This window comes from Dasypus novemcinctus, chromosome 11, assembly GCF_030445035.2.
Source record: "Dasypus novemcinctus isolate mDasNov1 chromosome 11, mDasNov1.1.hap2, whole genome shotgun sequence".
NCBI lineage: Eukaryota > Metazoa > Chordata > Mammalia > Cingulata > Dasypodidae > Dasypus > Dasypus novemcinctus.
Genome location: NC_080683.1, coordinates 11,844,284 through 11,858,726, shown reverse-complemented (window position 1 = coordinate 11,858,726; position 14,443 = coordinate 11,844,284). Strand labels below are relative to the sequence as shown.

At 38.6% G+C, this 14,443-nt stretch overlaps 1 protein-coding gene across 1 annotated transcript in view; it reads left to right on the top strand.

The window, feature by feature from the left end:
• The window catches only part of KIF6 (kinesin family member 6), a 484,487-nt gene that overhangs the window by 116,673 nt on the left and 353,371 nt on the right, over positions 1-14,443 (top strand). Inside the window, exons 4-5 of the mRNA XM_058306677.1 lie at positions 5,307-5,454; positions 10,871-10,980. Coding sequence (XP_058162660.1) covers positions 5,307-5,454; positions 10,871-10,980 — 258 coding nt within the window. The remainder of the gene's footprint in view (positions 1-5,306; positions 5,455-10,870; positions 10,981-14,443) is intronic.

Here is a 14,443-nt window from a genome sequence, read left to right as displayed (position 1 = left end):
GAAGATTTTTAAAAAGTAGACATAACAATAAAGGGGTACCATCTTGTAGCAAAATATTCACTTTTCATAGGCTTTATGTAAGTCATAATGGAAATACTAATTTGTGCTCTGTATTCTTTAATTTTTAAGATAGGGAATGACTAATATATTTTTTTCTATTAAATAACAATAAAATGTTTAAGGTTTGATGATTGAAGTTGTAGACTTCATTTGTCTTGAGCAGTTATGGCCCAGGAATACCACATAGCCAAATGATGTTGCTAACGGGGCATTGCTATATCATTGGTGACAAATTCTGTTTAGGAGAAAGATGCTACAATCATCCAACTAAATTCATTATCATAGTTCCAACATCTTACAAACTGAGAATTTCAACAATGTGTTGTTTTCATGGAGAAAAACTACTAAGCCTCTCAAAATTGGAAAATTGAACCATACAGTAATAAAACCTCTTTGCTCATTTCTTCTACCAAGTCTTTAAGTTTGTAAGCACTGGCAACACAGCGGAAGATGCATTAATTTGTTACTGAAGATGTTGTTAGAAGTATAGTAATTGCACAAGGTGCTAGGAATTAACTTACCACTGCACAATAAGATCCAAACAAACCCTGTGTGTTTTGAGAGGGCCTACTGATGATGGGTGATACAGACATGAAGCATAAAGAAACAGAGAGAGAACTGTGGGATGGTATCTCAGCAGAAGCATTAGAGCAGGAATCCCAGTGTGCATGTTAAGGGGTGGTTCTCAGAGGAGCTATCTGTCAAAATGCCATTGACAGAACCAGCAAAATGGCAGTAGAGTAAGGAGCTCCTAGAATCAGCTCCTGCTACAGGGCAGTTAGCAAACACCCAGAGCTCTCTGGAGCTAGCTGAAGCACCTGTTTGGGGGCTCCAGGAGGCCAGAAGAGCATCCTGCAATGTCCTTGGGGGAGTGGAAGAAAGAGACTGCCTGTCTGCAGAGAAGACTCATAAGTGGAGCGCTCCACGCTGCGGAGGCCGGTGCCCATCCTCCACTGGAGGCACAAGCCAACTCAGGAGCCGTTCCACAGCTATAATTGAAAGCTCTGCTTCCCCAAAATGGGGGAGGAAGAGACAGTTGGTCACCAATTTCAGCTATGATGAGGAAATTCAGTGGGCTACAGAATAATCCTAAGAACAGCTAAGGTTTAAGCCTGTGCAGATCAGAAAGAGGCCGGGACCTGCCATCTTAACTCCACGCCTGGCATGAGGAGAAGCGGGAGGACTGAAAATCCCGCTGGTGGGGACTGGCTTCTTCCCATCCAGATCATATTGCAGGTCTAGCCTAGGCCCCAGTGCCACCTCCAGAAGGGAGGAAGCTGCGGGGACCTGCGTCAGCCTTTCTGAGAAATTGTTGGCCAAGCCGCGGAGGCCAGTGATCATCCTACTTTGGCGGCATGAGCTGCCCCAGGAGCTGCTCTGTGATGGGAATTGGAAGCTCCATTTCCCAGAAACAAGGGAGGAGGAGATGGTTGGCTGCTGATTTCAGCTACTGATTGGGAGACTTGGCAAGCTAAGACATAACCCTGGAAACAGCTGGGGTGAGAACCAGCCCGAGTCAGAAAGATACCAGTAGCCACCATTCTGACTCAGCCCCCAGCCTGAGGGGAAGCCTGGCTGACAGCTTCTTTCATGAAGATCAGCCTGCAGCCTGCAGTCAGCTCCACCTCTGGCAGGGAGGAGGCTGAGGAACCCTGCACCTGCCTACACAGGTAACTGTAGGGAACTTTGGCTGGCATAGACTAAAAATCAGAAGTCTACTAGGGCAACTGCGGTCATCTTAGGACCCGCACTGCATAGTTTGCTGCCCACACCTGCAGCTCCATCCCTGCCCCAGATAGGGGAGAAAGGGATGTGAAGCTCTATAAATCTCTCTGGGCAACTGCAGTCTAGGCCTGCACATGGATTATTCCACACAGCTGGGACTCTGTCCCTACCCCTGGCAAGGGAGAAGGTTGGAAGAAGTTTCATTGGTCCCTGGTGCAATGAGGGCAGCTTGAGCCTCCACAGCTTACAGCACCAACTACCCGCTTGGCTCCTACTTCATAACCAGCAAGGGAGAAACGATAGGAAGCCCTAAACTAGAGAGAAAAACTGCACTCAGAAAAAATACTCTAGTAAGCCAGATGCCAAGATACCAACCAAAAGTTACAATCCACACCAAGAAACAGGAAGCTATGGCCCAGTTAAAGGAACAAGATAAGCCTCCAGATGACATAAAGGAATTGAGACAACTAATTACAGATGTTCAAACAAATCTCCTAAATAAATTCAAAAGGATATTAAGAACACTTTGGATGAGCACAAAGAAGAATTTGAAAGCATATATAGAAAAATAGCAGATCTTATGGGAATGAAACGTGCAATCAATGACATTTAAAAACATTGGAATCATATAATAGCAGATTTGAGGAGGCAGAAGAAAGGATTGGTGAGCTTGAAGAAATAGCCTCTGAAAGTGAACACACAAAAGAACAGATGAAGAAAAGAATGGAAAAAATTGAACAAAGTCTCAGGGAACTAAATGACAGCAAAAGGCATGCAAACACCTGTGTCATGGGTGTCCCAGAAGGAGAAGAGAAGGGAAAAGAGACAGAAGGAATATTTAAAGAAATATGGTAGAAAATTTCCCAGCCCTATTGAAGGATATAGATATCCCTGTTCAAGAAGCACAACGTACTCCCATCCGAAAAAATCCAAATAGACCAACTCCAAGACACATACTCATCAGAATGTCAAGGACCAAAGACAAAGAGAGAATTCTGAGAGCAGCAAGAGAAAAGCAATGCATAACATATAAGGGATATCCAATAAGATTAAGTGCTGATTTCTCATCAGAAACCATGGAGGCAAGAAGACAGTGGTCTGATATATTTAAGGTACTACAAGAGAAAAACTTCCAGCCAAGAATCTTATATCCAGCAAGACTGTTTTTCAAAAATGAGGGCAAGATTAGAATATTCACAGATAAACAGAAACTTAGAGAATTTCTAAACAAGAGACCAGATTTTCAGGAAATACTAAAGGGTGTGCTAGAGCCTGAAAAGAAAACACAGGAGAGAGGGGCCTGGAAGAGAGTCTAGAAATAAAGATTATATCAATAAAAGTAACCAAAAGTATCAAAAGAGTGGTGAAAAGAAAATATGACAGATAAAACACAAGTAATCAAGAATAAACTTAACCAATGATGTAAAGCACTTGTATTCAGAAAACTGCAACTCAATGTTAAGCAAATCAAAAAAGCCTTAAATAACTGGAATAACATTCTGTGCTCATGGATTGGAAGACTAAATATCATTAAGATGTCAATTCTACTCAAATTGTTATATAGATTTAATGCAATCCTGATAAAAATTCTACCAGCATTAAAGAAAAAATTGAAAACACGATCATTAAATTTATTTGGAAGGGTAAGGAGTCCTGAATAGCCAGAAACCTCATATAAGGAAAAGTGAACCCTCATCTCCAGACTTTTAAATCATAATACCTACCTATAGTGGTAAAAACAACATAGTACTGGCCTACAGACAGACACATTAGACCAATGGTACCAAATTTATGGTTCAGAAACAGACCCTCGCAGGTATGGTCAAGTGATTTTTAACTAGCCTGTCAAATTCACACAGCTCGGGCAGAACGATCCATTCAACAAAAGGTGCTGAAAGAATTGCATATCCATAGCTGAGGGAAGGAAGGAGGACCCCTATCTCATACCTTATCCAAAAACTAACTCAAAATGGATCAAAAAAACTAAAAATAAAAGCAAGAACCATAAAACTTCTAGAAGAAATTATTGGAAAATATCTTCAAGACCTGGTGGTAGATGGTGGATTCTTAAAGGAGATAAGAGAAGGACTGAGTGGACTACTGATGTTTAATGTATGTAGAAGTTTTAATTAGCTTTACTGTAAAATTGTGGAAATGCATAGAGTGGATGGTAATACACAGTGAGTAATAGCTAGTTTATAAATGGGGATGTGACTGATAATGGTAGTCTAGTTATGTAAATGCCAGTTGACGGAATGCTAGAGAATAATCTAGGAACTGGATAGCACAGTAAACCAAGATGTGGATGAGAATTGTGGTTGATGGTACAGATGCAAGAGTATCCTTTGTTAGCTAGAACAAATGTGTATCACTACTGCAGGGTGTTGGGAATGTGAAGAAGCATGGGAAAAATACAACTGGAGTGACCTATGGACTGTGGTTAGTAGTAATAATATAATATTCTTGCTTCTATGCAAAAGATGTGCTGTGTTGATACTGAGGCAATATGGAAAATGTGAGCCAAATGTACACTATGACATTGCAATAATCAAATGATATTCTTTGTAGCAAATGACACACCACATTGTGGTATGTTGATGGAGGGGTATTGTTTGGAAATTCTGCACATGTGCATGTTTGTTTTATAAGTTTACAACTTCTGTCATAAAAAATATATTTAAAAAATAATAGTAGGGTGGGTTGGGGGAAAACACACTAAATGTAAGTTAAGAACTATGATTAGTAGTAAGATTTTGACAGTGTTCTTTCATAATTTGTAGCAAACATCTCATGACAATGTAAGTTGTTGGTGGAGGGTTGGTGTATGGGACCCCTGTATGATGTTATGCATGTTTGCTTTGTAAGTTCGCAACTTTTACTATACACTTAATTGTTTATGTATGTTCATATATAAATGATATAAAGATAATAATAATCAGATTGGTTAGGGGAAAAATCCTTTGTTTAGTAGTAATATTTTGACAATACTCTTTAATCATTAGTTAAAAAGGTTTAAAAACAAGGCAAGTTATTGGTGATAGGGTGAGATGTTTTATATGTTTGTTTGATGTTCCATATGTTTTGTAAGTTTACAACTATTATACATTTATTGTTTATGTATGTTTATGTATGAGTGATATATTTCAATAAAATTTTTTTAAATACCATTTACAGTGTGGGTCTCGTTAGCTGATATCATCATAGCTGGTTTGATGAAGACATCTTAGAGATAAAGGAGCCACTGTGATAAAAGAAAAAAAGGTTGCAATAGTTTGCTGTTCTTTGCAACATAGATAAAAGACCCACTTTTGAGAGTCTGCAATTCTGTTGTGCACACTGTTAAAAGCCTCTGTTAAAGGTGGTGGTCTATACAAAGGTTGAGAATATCCAGGGGTCTTACGATCACTATCAAACCAAAGTCTTCCATAGCGCTGAAGAGCACATATGGACCAGCATCTTCTAAATAAAAACCATTAATCATTAGCCATTGTGATACTAAAAGTGCCATTTCTCTGTTGCAGTGTCCTGGAAGGTTACAATGGTACCATTTTTGCATATGGACAAACAGGCAGTGGTAAGACATTCACCATCACTGGTGGGGCAGAGCGTTACAGCGACAGAGGCATTATCCCAAGGACACTCTCGTACATTTTTGAGCAATTACATAAGGTATGAAACTTTGAATTCATTTTGTATTTGATATATTTAACAGAAATTTACTGTAGGCAAAAAATTTATTGTGACATTATACCATATTGTATCTAAAAGAGGAAATGTATTATTATGCAATATCTCTGGCCTTTACCTTTAAGGAAACATGGCAATTAAGAAGATGCTTCTCATTAGTGAGCCACTGTTTCATCAAAGGCTCAAGGGGCATTCCTCTGATACACTAATGGAGATTAAAAGGGTAAATTATCCTTTTTTACCAACTAGTATCTTATATTCTTCATAAAGAAAGGGAGGGATGTTCATTTGCCAAAATGAACCTTTCTTTTAGCTACCAAAGCACTAAATATGATATGATTGTTCCCTTTTCACACTTTTACTAGAAGCCCAGAAGAATGTACCTGAGTGAATAGCCTATTAAAATTAATATTATAAAGAGGAGTTTCCCAGCTATAATACATGCATCATTTATTGGCTGTCTCCAAGTACCTGCTGCTATATCAGCATTTAATACAACATATAATAAAACTAAGAAGATAGGTATATTCCTATCCCCATTTTATATATGGGAAAATTGAGTCTCAGGTTAAATATTTTTCTCTGGGTCCACATCTTATGTGGCTAATCTGGAATTTCATGACCTGGAGTTGCTCTGATACCAAACCCTGTGATTTTTTACCACTATATACAATGCCTCCTTATATCAAACTGGCTTTTATTTTCTTGGCTGTATTTATTTATTTATTTATTTTAAAGATTTATTTTTTATTTATTTCTCTCCCCTTCCTTCCCCCGCCCACCAGTTGTCTGCTCTCTGTGTCTATTAGCTGTGTGTTCTTCTGTGACTGCTTCTATCCTTATCAGCGGCACCAGGAATCTGTGTTTCTTTTGGTTGCGTCATCTTGTTGTGTCAGCTCTTCGTGTGGGCGGTGCCATTCTTAGGCAGGCTGCACTTTCTTTTGTGCTGGGCAGCTCTCCTTACGGGACACACTCCTTGCACATGGGGCTCCCCTACATGGGGGACACCCCTGTGTGTCCTTGCGTGCATCAGCACTGCGCGTGGGCCAGCTCCACACAGGTCAAGGAGGCCCGGGGTTTGAACCATGGGCCTCCCATGTGGTAGGTGGACGCCCTATCCATTGGGCCAAGTCCGCTTCCCTCTTGGCTGTATGTAAACAAATTATCTACAATGAGTCACTTCTCCGGGTTTCATTTTCCCCCTCTTAAAATAGAGATCAAATTTTACTAGAGGGTGTCCAACATCCTTATACTAGTTTCAGCAATTCCTTGGTCATGTTAATCCTACATAACAAAGTCCTAACAAGGCCAGTGCAATAGTCACTACAAAGTTTCTCAACTGTATGCTGTCTGCATTTTGAGTCAGAAAGATGAGAAGAAATCGCTGAGATCTGCATAACTCTTATTTCCATCCACAAAGTAGCAATTACCCATTAGTTCAGCTCATCTCTCCCTAGCTCTAACATGCCAACCCTGCAGGCCAGAAAATTTGGAAGAGTAAAAGTTGAGTATAGTGTGTATGTTGGATCCAAAGTCCTTCTTTCCATTTACTCATTTACTTCAGAGATTACCTGCTTTGTTTTCTTCCCAAATTCCACAGAATAGGAATGCACTTTCTAATAGTTTTTTTTCCAATTGTTTGGCCTAGTGTGGAAGCCTGCTGTCATGGAAAGATGATTGAAACTGGTACAGGCAGACCTGGTTCTGAGAAGGTGTTCTACCTACAACATGTGGCCTCGGGGCAGCTACTGCATGTCTCAGTCTTGTGGGGTTTCTGTGAGAGAAGAATATACTTTATTTCAGGGTAGGGTATTGTCCAATTCCTGATGCACTGTAAATGCTCGATGTATGTTAGTTATTACTAGGGCCGTTAATACCCACATATATACATGCGGCCAGGCGATCCTTCTTCAAATTCAGAGAACCCCTTGAATATTTCAAAACAAATGAGGCTGATTCTCCCGATTAATATAAATAGAACAAAAAATTCCTTTCCTAATGGAAAGTGTTTTTAATTTTGCCTATGGTTAGGGAAGTACAGTTCTAAAAGTCTAAATGTCTCTTGAGTACCTACTATCTGTTAGCTTCATTGTTTTAGACTTGTTTGCTATGGCATTACTTTAAACCCCATTTCGTTCTGAATGATACTAAATAACTTCATGGACTTGGAGAGAGCCCATCAGGCCAATTTTCAGCCAGGACAATTCTTTGTAAATGGACCGATTACCACAGTGGGGAACATCACATTGGTGTTAATCAAACTGAACCTTGGTGAAACAAGTCGGAGGTAACTTAGAGTGAATCATAAAGTTTGTCCACGTTGGATAGCTAAAAGAAAATGCAGACTGGTGCTCAGAGGCTACCAGCTGATGGCCTTAGAAGGCCTCATGGTGTTCCCTAGAATTCTTAAAGGATAAATTTGACTTATGCACACTCTTTATTTCAAGATAAGCCAGGAGCTCACTGCATAGTGACCCTGAAATGCCTGTGAGCATGATAGGAGTACATTTTCAATTATTTTAAGGGAAGAAAATTGATTCCATTTATTTGAGAAATAACTTCATTATTTTTGAGTAGTGTGAGGTTCAGACTTGTTTGGGGGCAGGAGAAAAGGCTGTCTGCAGGAAACATGTGTGTTACATTACAGTCTGGCAATCCTAAACGTTAAAAAGTAGTAATAAGGAAAGGTAGCTTGCCACATAGCTCAGTGAATTTTAATTGGGTGTTCCAATGAAAGTCCAGAAAATGCAGAGGCCAAAGGTATTATCCCTATCATACAGGCAGTCAACCTGCCATTTTCTTGAGCTTTTATGATTTCTTCTATTTTCTGGAAGGTGGTTCCTCTACTTGCAGGCTAGCCTACAAGTTTGCTGTTCTGTTTGCTCTTCCTTTTATAGTCACATACAGAATTATCCATTTGGAGGCTTTTAGAAATAGTAATAATAAAACCAACAACAACAGCAATAATGATTGCAATAACCACATTTATTGGTGCCTGTTATGGGAAAAATATTTTTAGTAGGATTTTAAATACCAACCCTTATTTCTCTGTTTCAATGGTTCTGCATGATAAGGTTATGATCCCCATTTTCATGGTGAAAAATTGATGAGTGTCAGTTACAAATGGCAGATCATGCAAACCTAGTTCTGTGTGGTACTAAGACCAGCTCAGAACTGTGTGCTAAAATAGCAAACCATAGTCTATGGGATATTTCTTTGTGTACAGATAGGACTTAGAAATATGGAATCCCAGGCCATTTAAAGTGCTGTGAGAGGGAAGCGGATTTGGCCCAGTGGTTAGGGTGTCCGTCTACCACATGGGAGGTCTGTGGTTCAAACCCCGGGCCTCCTTGACCCGTGTGGAGCTGGCCCACGCACAGTGCTGATGCGCGCAAGGAGTGCCCTGCCATGCAGGGGTGTTCCCTGTGTAGGGAGCCCCACACGCAAGGAGTGTGCCCCATAAGGAGAGCCGCCCAGCGCGAAAGAAAGTTCAGCCTGCCCAGGAGTGGCACCGCACACGCGGAGAGCTGATGCAGCAAGATGACACAACAAAAAGAAACAGATTCCTGTGCCACTGACAACAGAAGCGGACAAAGAACACGCAGCAAATAGACACAGAGAACGGACAACTGGGGTGGGGGGAGGGGAGAGAAATAAATAAAACTTTTTAAAAAATAAATAAAGTGCTGTGAGAATCTTTTGGAGAGAGATATAGTATATATGTTGACCATGGAACCCTTTTTCCAGGAGCATTTCATCGGAATTCATAGGAAACACTGGAGTAAAGGCCAGAGAGTCTGTCTAGTGTTCATAGTCTCTGATTCCCATGCTATGTCAAGGAACAACCCAAAGCATTTTGTAGAAATGGTGCCTTCACTAAACTAGGATACAATCCAATTAATAGACCATTTGTCATGATTAGTAGTCATCATCACCCACATTAGCAAGATTTCCAGCATTTGGTTGTGAGAAATTAGCTTGGGAGAGATTCAGCCCTTGTTATCACCATCACAGAACACCAGGATATGGAATTTCAGTTGTAGCTTGTATATTTTACTATAATCATGTGCTGGTTGAAAGTTGCCTTAATTTTTCATATATTATTTTGTGTTTATGAACTGGTAGTGTCTATATTTGGGGAGTTTGAGACATCTTAGGATCAGAGAATCATTAATTTTAAACTGAAAAACACTTAGGGATTCATTATTTGACTTTTACTTTATGGTATGGAAAGTGAGGCCTGACTTGGGAAAGGCTCACAGATAGTTGGATTAGGATTCAACTTTTGATTTGCAGGCTACTGTTCTCTCCCCATTTCTAATGCTTGGTCCTCTCTCTCTTTGAACAACTCCCATTAAATTGGTTGTCTTGGCTTTTTTTGGATGGGAATCACTCAGGAAGGTCACCCTAGGCAAATCTTCTTTTAGCATATACTCTGCCAACCTTCTTGTCACAAGACAAAACATATTTTCCTCTTAGAGGAGTAGGTTACAACTTGCATATGTAGGGAGAAATAAGAAGGTGCTATTATTTAATTTTTGTATTATAACTGAACTTAGAATTTTCTCAAGAGTTGAAATAAAGTCCCTGATTTATTTCATCTGAGAGTGAGTAGGTCCTTTTGGTCTATTGGCAGACAAGCCACCTTGACTTTGAGGCTCATTGATGCCTTTGTCACTGAATTTCAAGAAAACACCTAGGAAACACTGCTACAGAACAAATAGCCAAATGTCCCCAATTTGCCCATCTGGGCCTAGAAAATTTTTCCAACAGGCAGAGTATATGCAATCAGATGTTAACTATCCCCTCTTGCTCTCACCTGACTGATCCAAACTATTTTTTTAACCCTGGAACTCACTTTCATTGTTAAATATTTATGACATCAGAAAATTCTGAATATTAGAAAAGTAAAAAGAAAAAAGAATTATGATTAAAAATGGAAACTATTTTGCTACTAGAGTTTTTAAACCAAATTAGTGATCTGTGTTCTTTTATGAATAGGCTATTCGGAGAGTGTAAATGTATTTCTATTTAGTAACATTGTTGGGGAGGGGGGCGGAGCTTGAGAGTAAAAAATAGTATGTTATACAGTTCTGCAATCAAGTTGGTTCACTGTAAGACTATATTGACTTTTTATGTATATATAATGTGGAACCAATAAAAAAATAACAGACTAAAGTTACTTATAATCATGGGTGTTGGCCATTTAAAAAAAAAAAGCTTCACGCATGTGGTAACTGGCAACTTGAAAATGTCACGAACTGAAAATGTAAACCATACAAAGTAAGAGAGAAAAAGAGAAACAGTGAGGAAGCTGTAATGATAAATGTGTTCATCTTCTTCTAAGCTGAATCGTTATTTATAGCTGTTAAATAATGTCTTTCCCTTTTCCAATCAGGACAGCAGCAAAATATATACAACACACATTTCCTATTTGGAAATCTACAATGAATGTGGTTATGATCTATTGGATCCAAGACATGAAGCCTCCAGTTTGGAAGATTTGCCGTGAGTAGCAGAACAACAAAGAACGGTGGAAAATTACTTTCAGATGTTCCCTTCAATTGTTTCCTTTAAAACTTTGTATGTTTCTGATCTCAATCGTAATTTACAAATACTGGATTTTTGTGTAATATAATGGACGTTTCTTTCACTTATGACAAATGGACAGTAGTGATGGGAACTAAAATTGCCTGAAACTCATTTCTTGGGAAAATCTCTTTTGGAGTACATACAAGAATATGCAGTGAATGTTTTCTGAGAATGGGTGCTGAGAAGATTGATGGGATATGACAGTGCTACTTTACTCGAGCCACATGAAACCCTTTTTACTCCTCTAATTGTGGCCTTTCTCTGAAGAAGATATTCAAATTAGAGTTCAATCAGCAATAAGAGAATTTGAAGGAGAGAAAATAAAACTTTTTAGTTTTCCCCAAATGCTTCCTTACAATATATTGTAATACTAACTTTGACAGTCATTTGGTCAAACTGGTACTGATTGTTTCATGACTGAAATATAAATAAAGGCTTATAAGCTTATCTATTAATGAAATAAGTTATCCTGCCAGCGTTTATATAACATTACTCATTGCTCATTTGAATATCTGCCTAAATTAGACATATATTGATTGGTAACAATTTATATACTTTTGTCCAGTCATCCTCATACATCAGAAGTTGCCCAGAGTAAGAAAATCTATTTTAATAGTCTTACTAAAATTCTAAAATAATTTAAAAATAACAGATTAATCCTCTACCAAAAAGATCAGCAACCATCCTTAGTTTTACTTATAAAAGAAACAAGAAGGAATAATAAAGAAAATAAGTTATCCTCTTTACACTATCTTTATATGTATTCTTACATTAATGCTAGTTGAAATTGTTACATATCATCTGTTTTATGCTTTCAATATGCATAAGAAGGAGTTAGTAAAGGAGGTTATTGTTTATACTCTAAATATTTCCATGGAAGGAATTAGCTTTAAAAAACTATTGGAATTAAGTTTACAAAAAGGTAAGACCTTCCATATCAGTACAGGAATAAAACATGTATGGTAGGAAAAGACTAGTGTTGAGGAGTCACAGGAAATAAGAACAGATAGGCCAACTGAAGCCAACTTTTGGAGGGATTTGAGTTTGAGATTGATCTTTATTCTAAAAGGCTTCTTATTTAGTTTTCTAGCCTCCAGTCTAACCTATATATCTCTAGGCTAAATTGTGCTTATAATTGCCTTTAATAAGCCGTATATCCACTTAAGAGCTCATTAACAAAAATTCAGGAATGATGGCCTTGTCTATTATGGACATGGAATTAGAGAGATAAATCCAAGAGATACGGAAAAAATAAAAAGAAATAAAACAAATTGATTCTACCTAGCACCTGAATGGCTTTGTAAAGGAAGGTGAATCAGAAGGTTGGCATGTGCCTCATTTTATTGATTGAAGAGAGAAAGTCAAGTGAAATATGACCTACCCAAGTTTCAAAACTAACTGGTTAACAGTAGAGCAAGGATGAAAAACCAGATTCTCCCACGTTCAAGCCAGAGTAGTAAAAATAGCTCCAAGATTTTTATGCTAAGGCTTAAAAATTTAACTTTTTTAGTCATTGACCTAAAAAGGAGATTTCCATTAAAAAATTTGATTGGGAGGGACGATGTGTTTGACAGGTATAACTTTGGTGTCTGAGAATGCTGTACTAGATATTTACATTAAATTCCCTAGAGGTAGGAAATGCCTTAATAAGTTTGGTAGTGTCTCTACTGCCTAGGCCATGGTAAGTACTCAGTATATATATTTTTGACTATATGTTGAATTGAAACTGTGAAGTTGACTTTTAGAAGGAGAGATCATACAGGGAGAATAGAGGGTATGAGTGCTATAAATTAAGAGTCTAATTAACATGATTAGATGCAGCCAAAGTATGGGAAAAACTGGGAATGAGAAAAGACCATTGAACTCTAAGTGAGGTAGTATAATGTAGAATGAAGTATACTGAATAGAAGTCCCAAATTTGGAGTCTACCTCTGCAATCTTAGATAAATTATTTTACTTTTCTGTGTTTCTCTTGTCTATAATAAATGTGCATGTTGGATTACATAATATTTAACAACCTTCCAATCTACAATGTCTGGAATTCAAAGACTGGAGACTTTCACAGTTTAGACCTTATTTGGTGACACATCTTCTCTTCACAAAAGAGCATTAAGTGATTTAGATATTTTCTTTTCTTTTTTTTTTTTTTTAAAGATTTATTTATTTATTTAATTTCCCCCCTCCCCTGGTTGTCTGTTCTTGGTGTCTATTTGCTGCGTCTTGTTTCTTTGTCTGCTTTTGTTTCTTTGTCCGCTTCTGTTGTCGTCAGCGGCACGGGAAGTGTGGGCGGCGCCATTCCTGGGCAGGCTGCACTTTCTTTTCACGCTGGGCGGCTTTCCTCACAGGCGCACTCCTTGCGCGTGGGGCTCCCCCACGTGGGGGACACCCCTGCGTGGCACGGCACTCCTTGCGCACATCAGCGCTGCGCATGGCCAGCTCCACACGGGTCAAGGAGGCCCGGGGTTTGAACCGCGGACCTCCCATATGGTAGACGGACGCCCTAACCACTGGGCCAAAGTCCGTTTCCCTAGATATTTTCTAACATCCACTTTCTAGAAAAATATCTGAGAGGAAGGACAGTGCCTTAATTCACACTATGTTCTCTGTACTTCCCAGCATATGTTACCTAGTCAGTCTTAATTAATGTTGATCAGATTGTCTCTGTAGATGTTGCTAGCTTCCTATCTTAAGTTTCCACTCCTTTTTTAGTAACTACCCTCTTGTTGGAGAATGAATTCACCAACTCAAGTAAAAAGAGATCTCAGTTACAAAAGATATATTCAGTGACCAAATACAGGCTTAAAAAAGTGGTTTGAAAGATGATCTTAATTCTAGGATTATAATCCTATGATAAAAATCCCATTAAAATACAAAAAAGTAAGAAAGAAGATTTCCATATTCCAGGCCTGTAGTCTGTTTACTTCACACATACTCAGTACAATAGAAATTTCAGAACCCTTAAATATCTCATGGTCCTTCGATGTGAGAATGATAGGATTTTACTGGCATCAAGTCTGCTAGTTTTCTGGGGCTTGCATTTTACTGAGGTAATAAAATAATTCTTTATAATGAAATGTAACATTTGCTGTACCTGTATTGGATTAAGAACCTGTACTGTTAATCTGATTTCACACACACTTTATTAAATGGCGATGACTCTTAGTCCACCTATCTAGTTGACTTTTTTCATTGTTATGAACTGAATGCCTTCCAAAAATATTAGGCAAGATGTCTGTTGACCTTGGTTCCCTCTTGCAGGCATCCATATGAAGGACAATTGCAGGATACTTATTCTGTCTCTCCCACATTCTTATAATAGGCTTAACCATGTAAAAATGAACTCAAGGTCATTTTGGTGTAGCACAATGACAGCAATCCT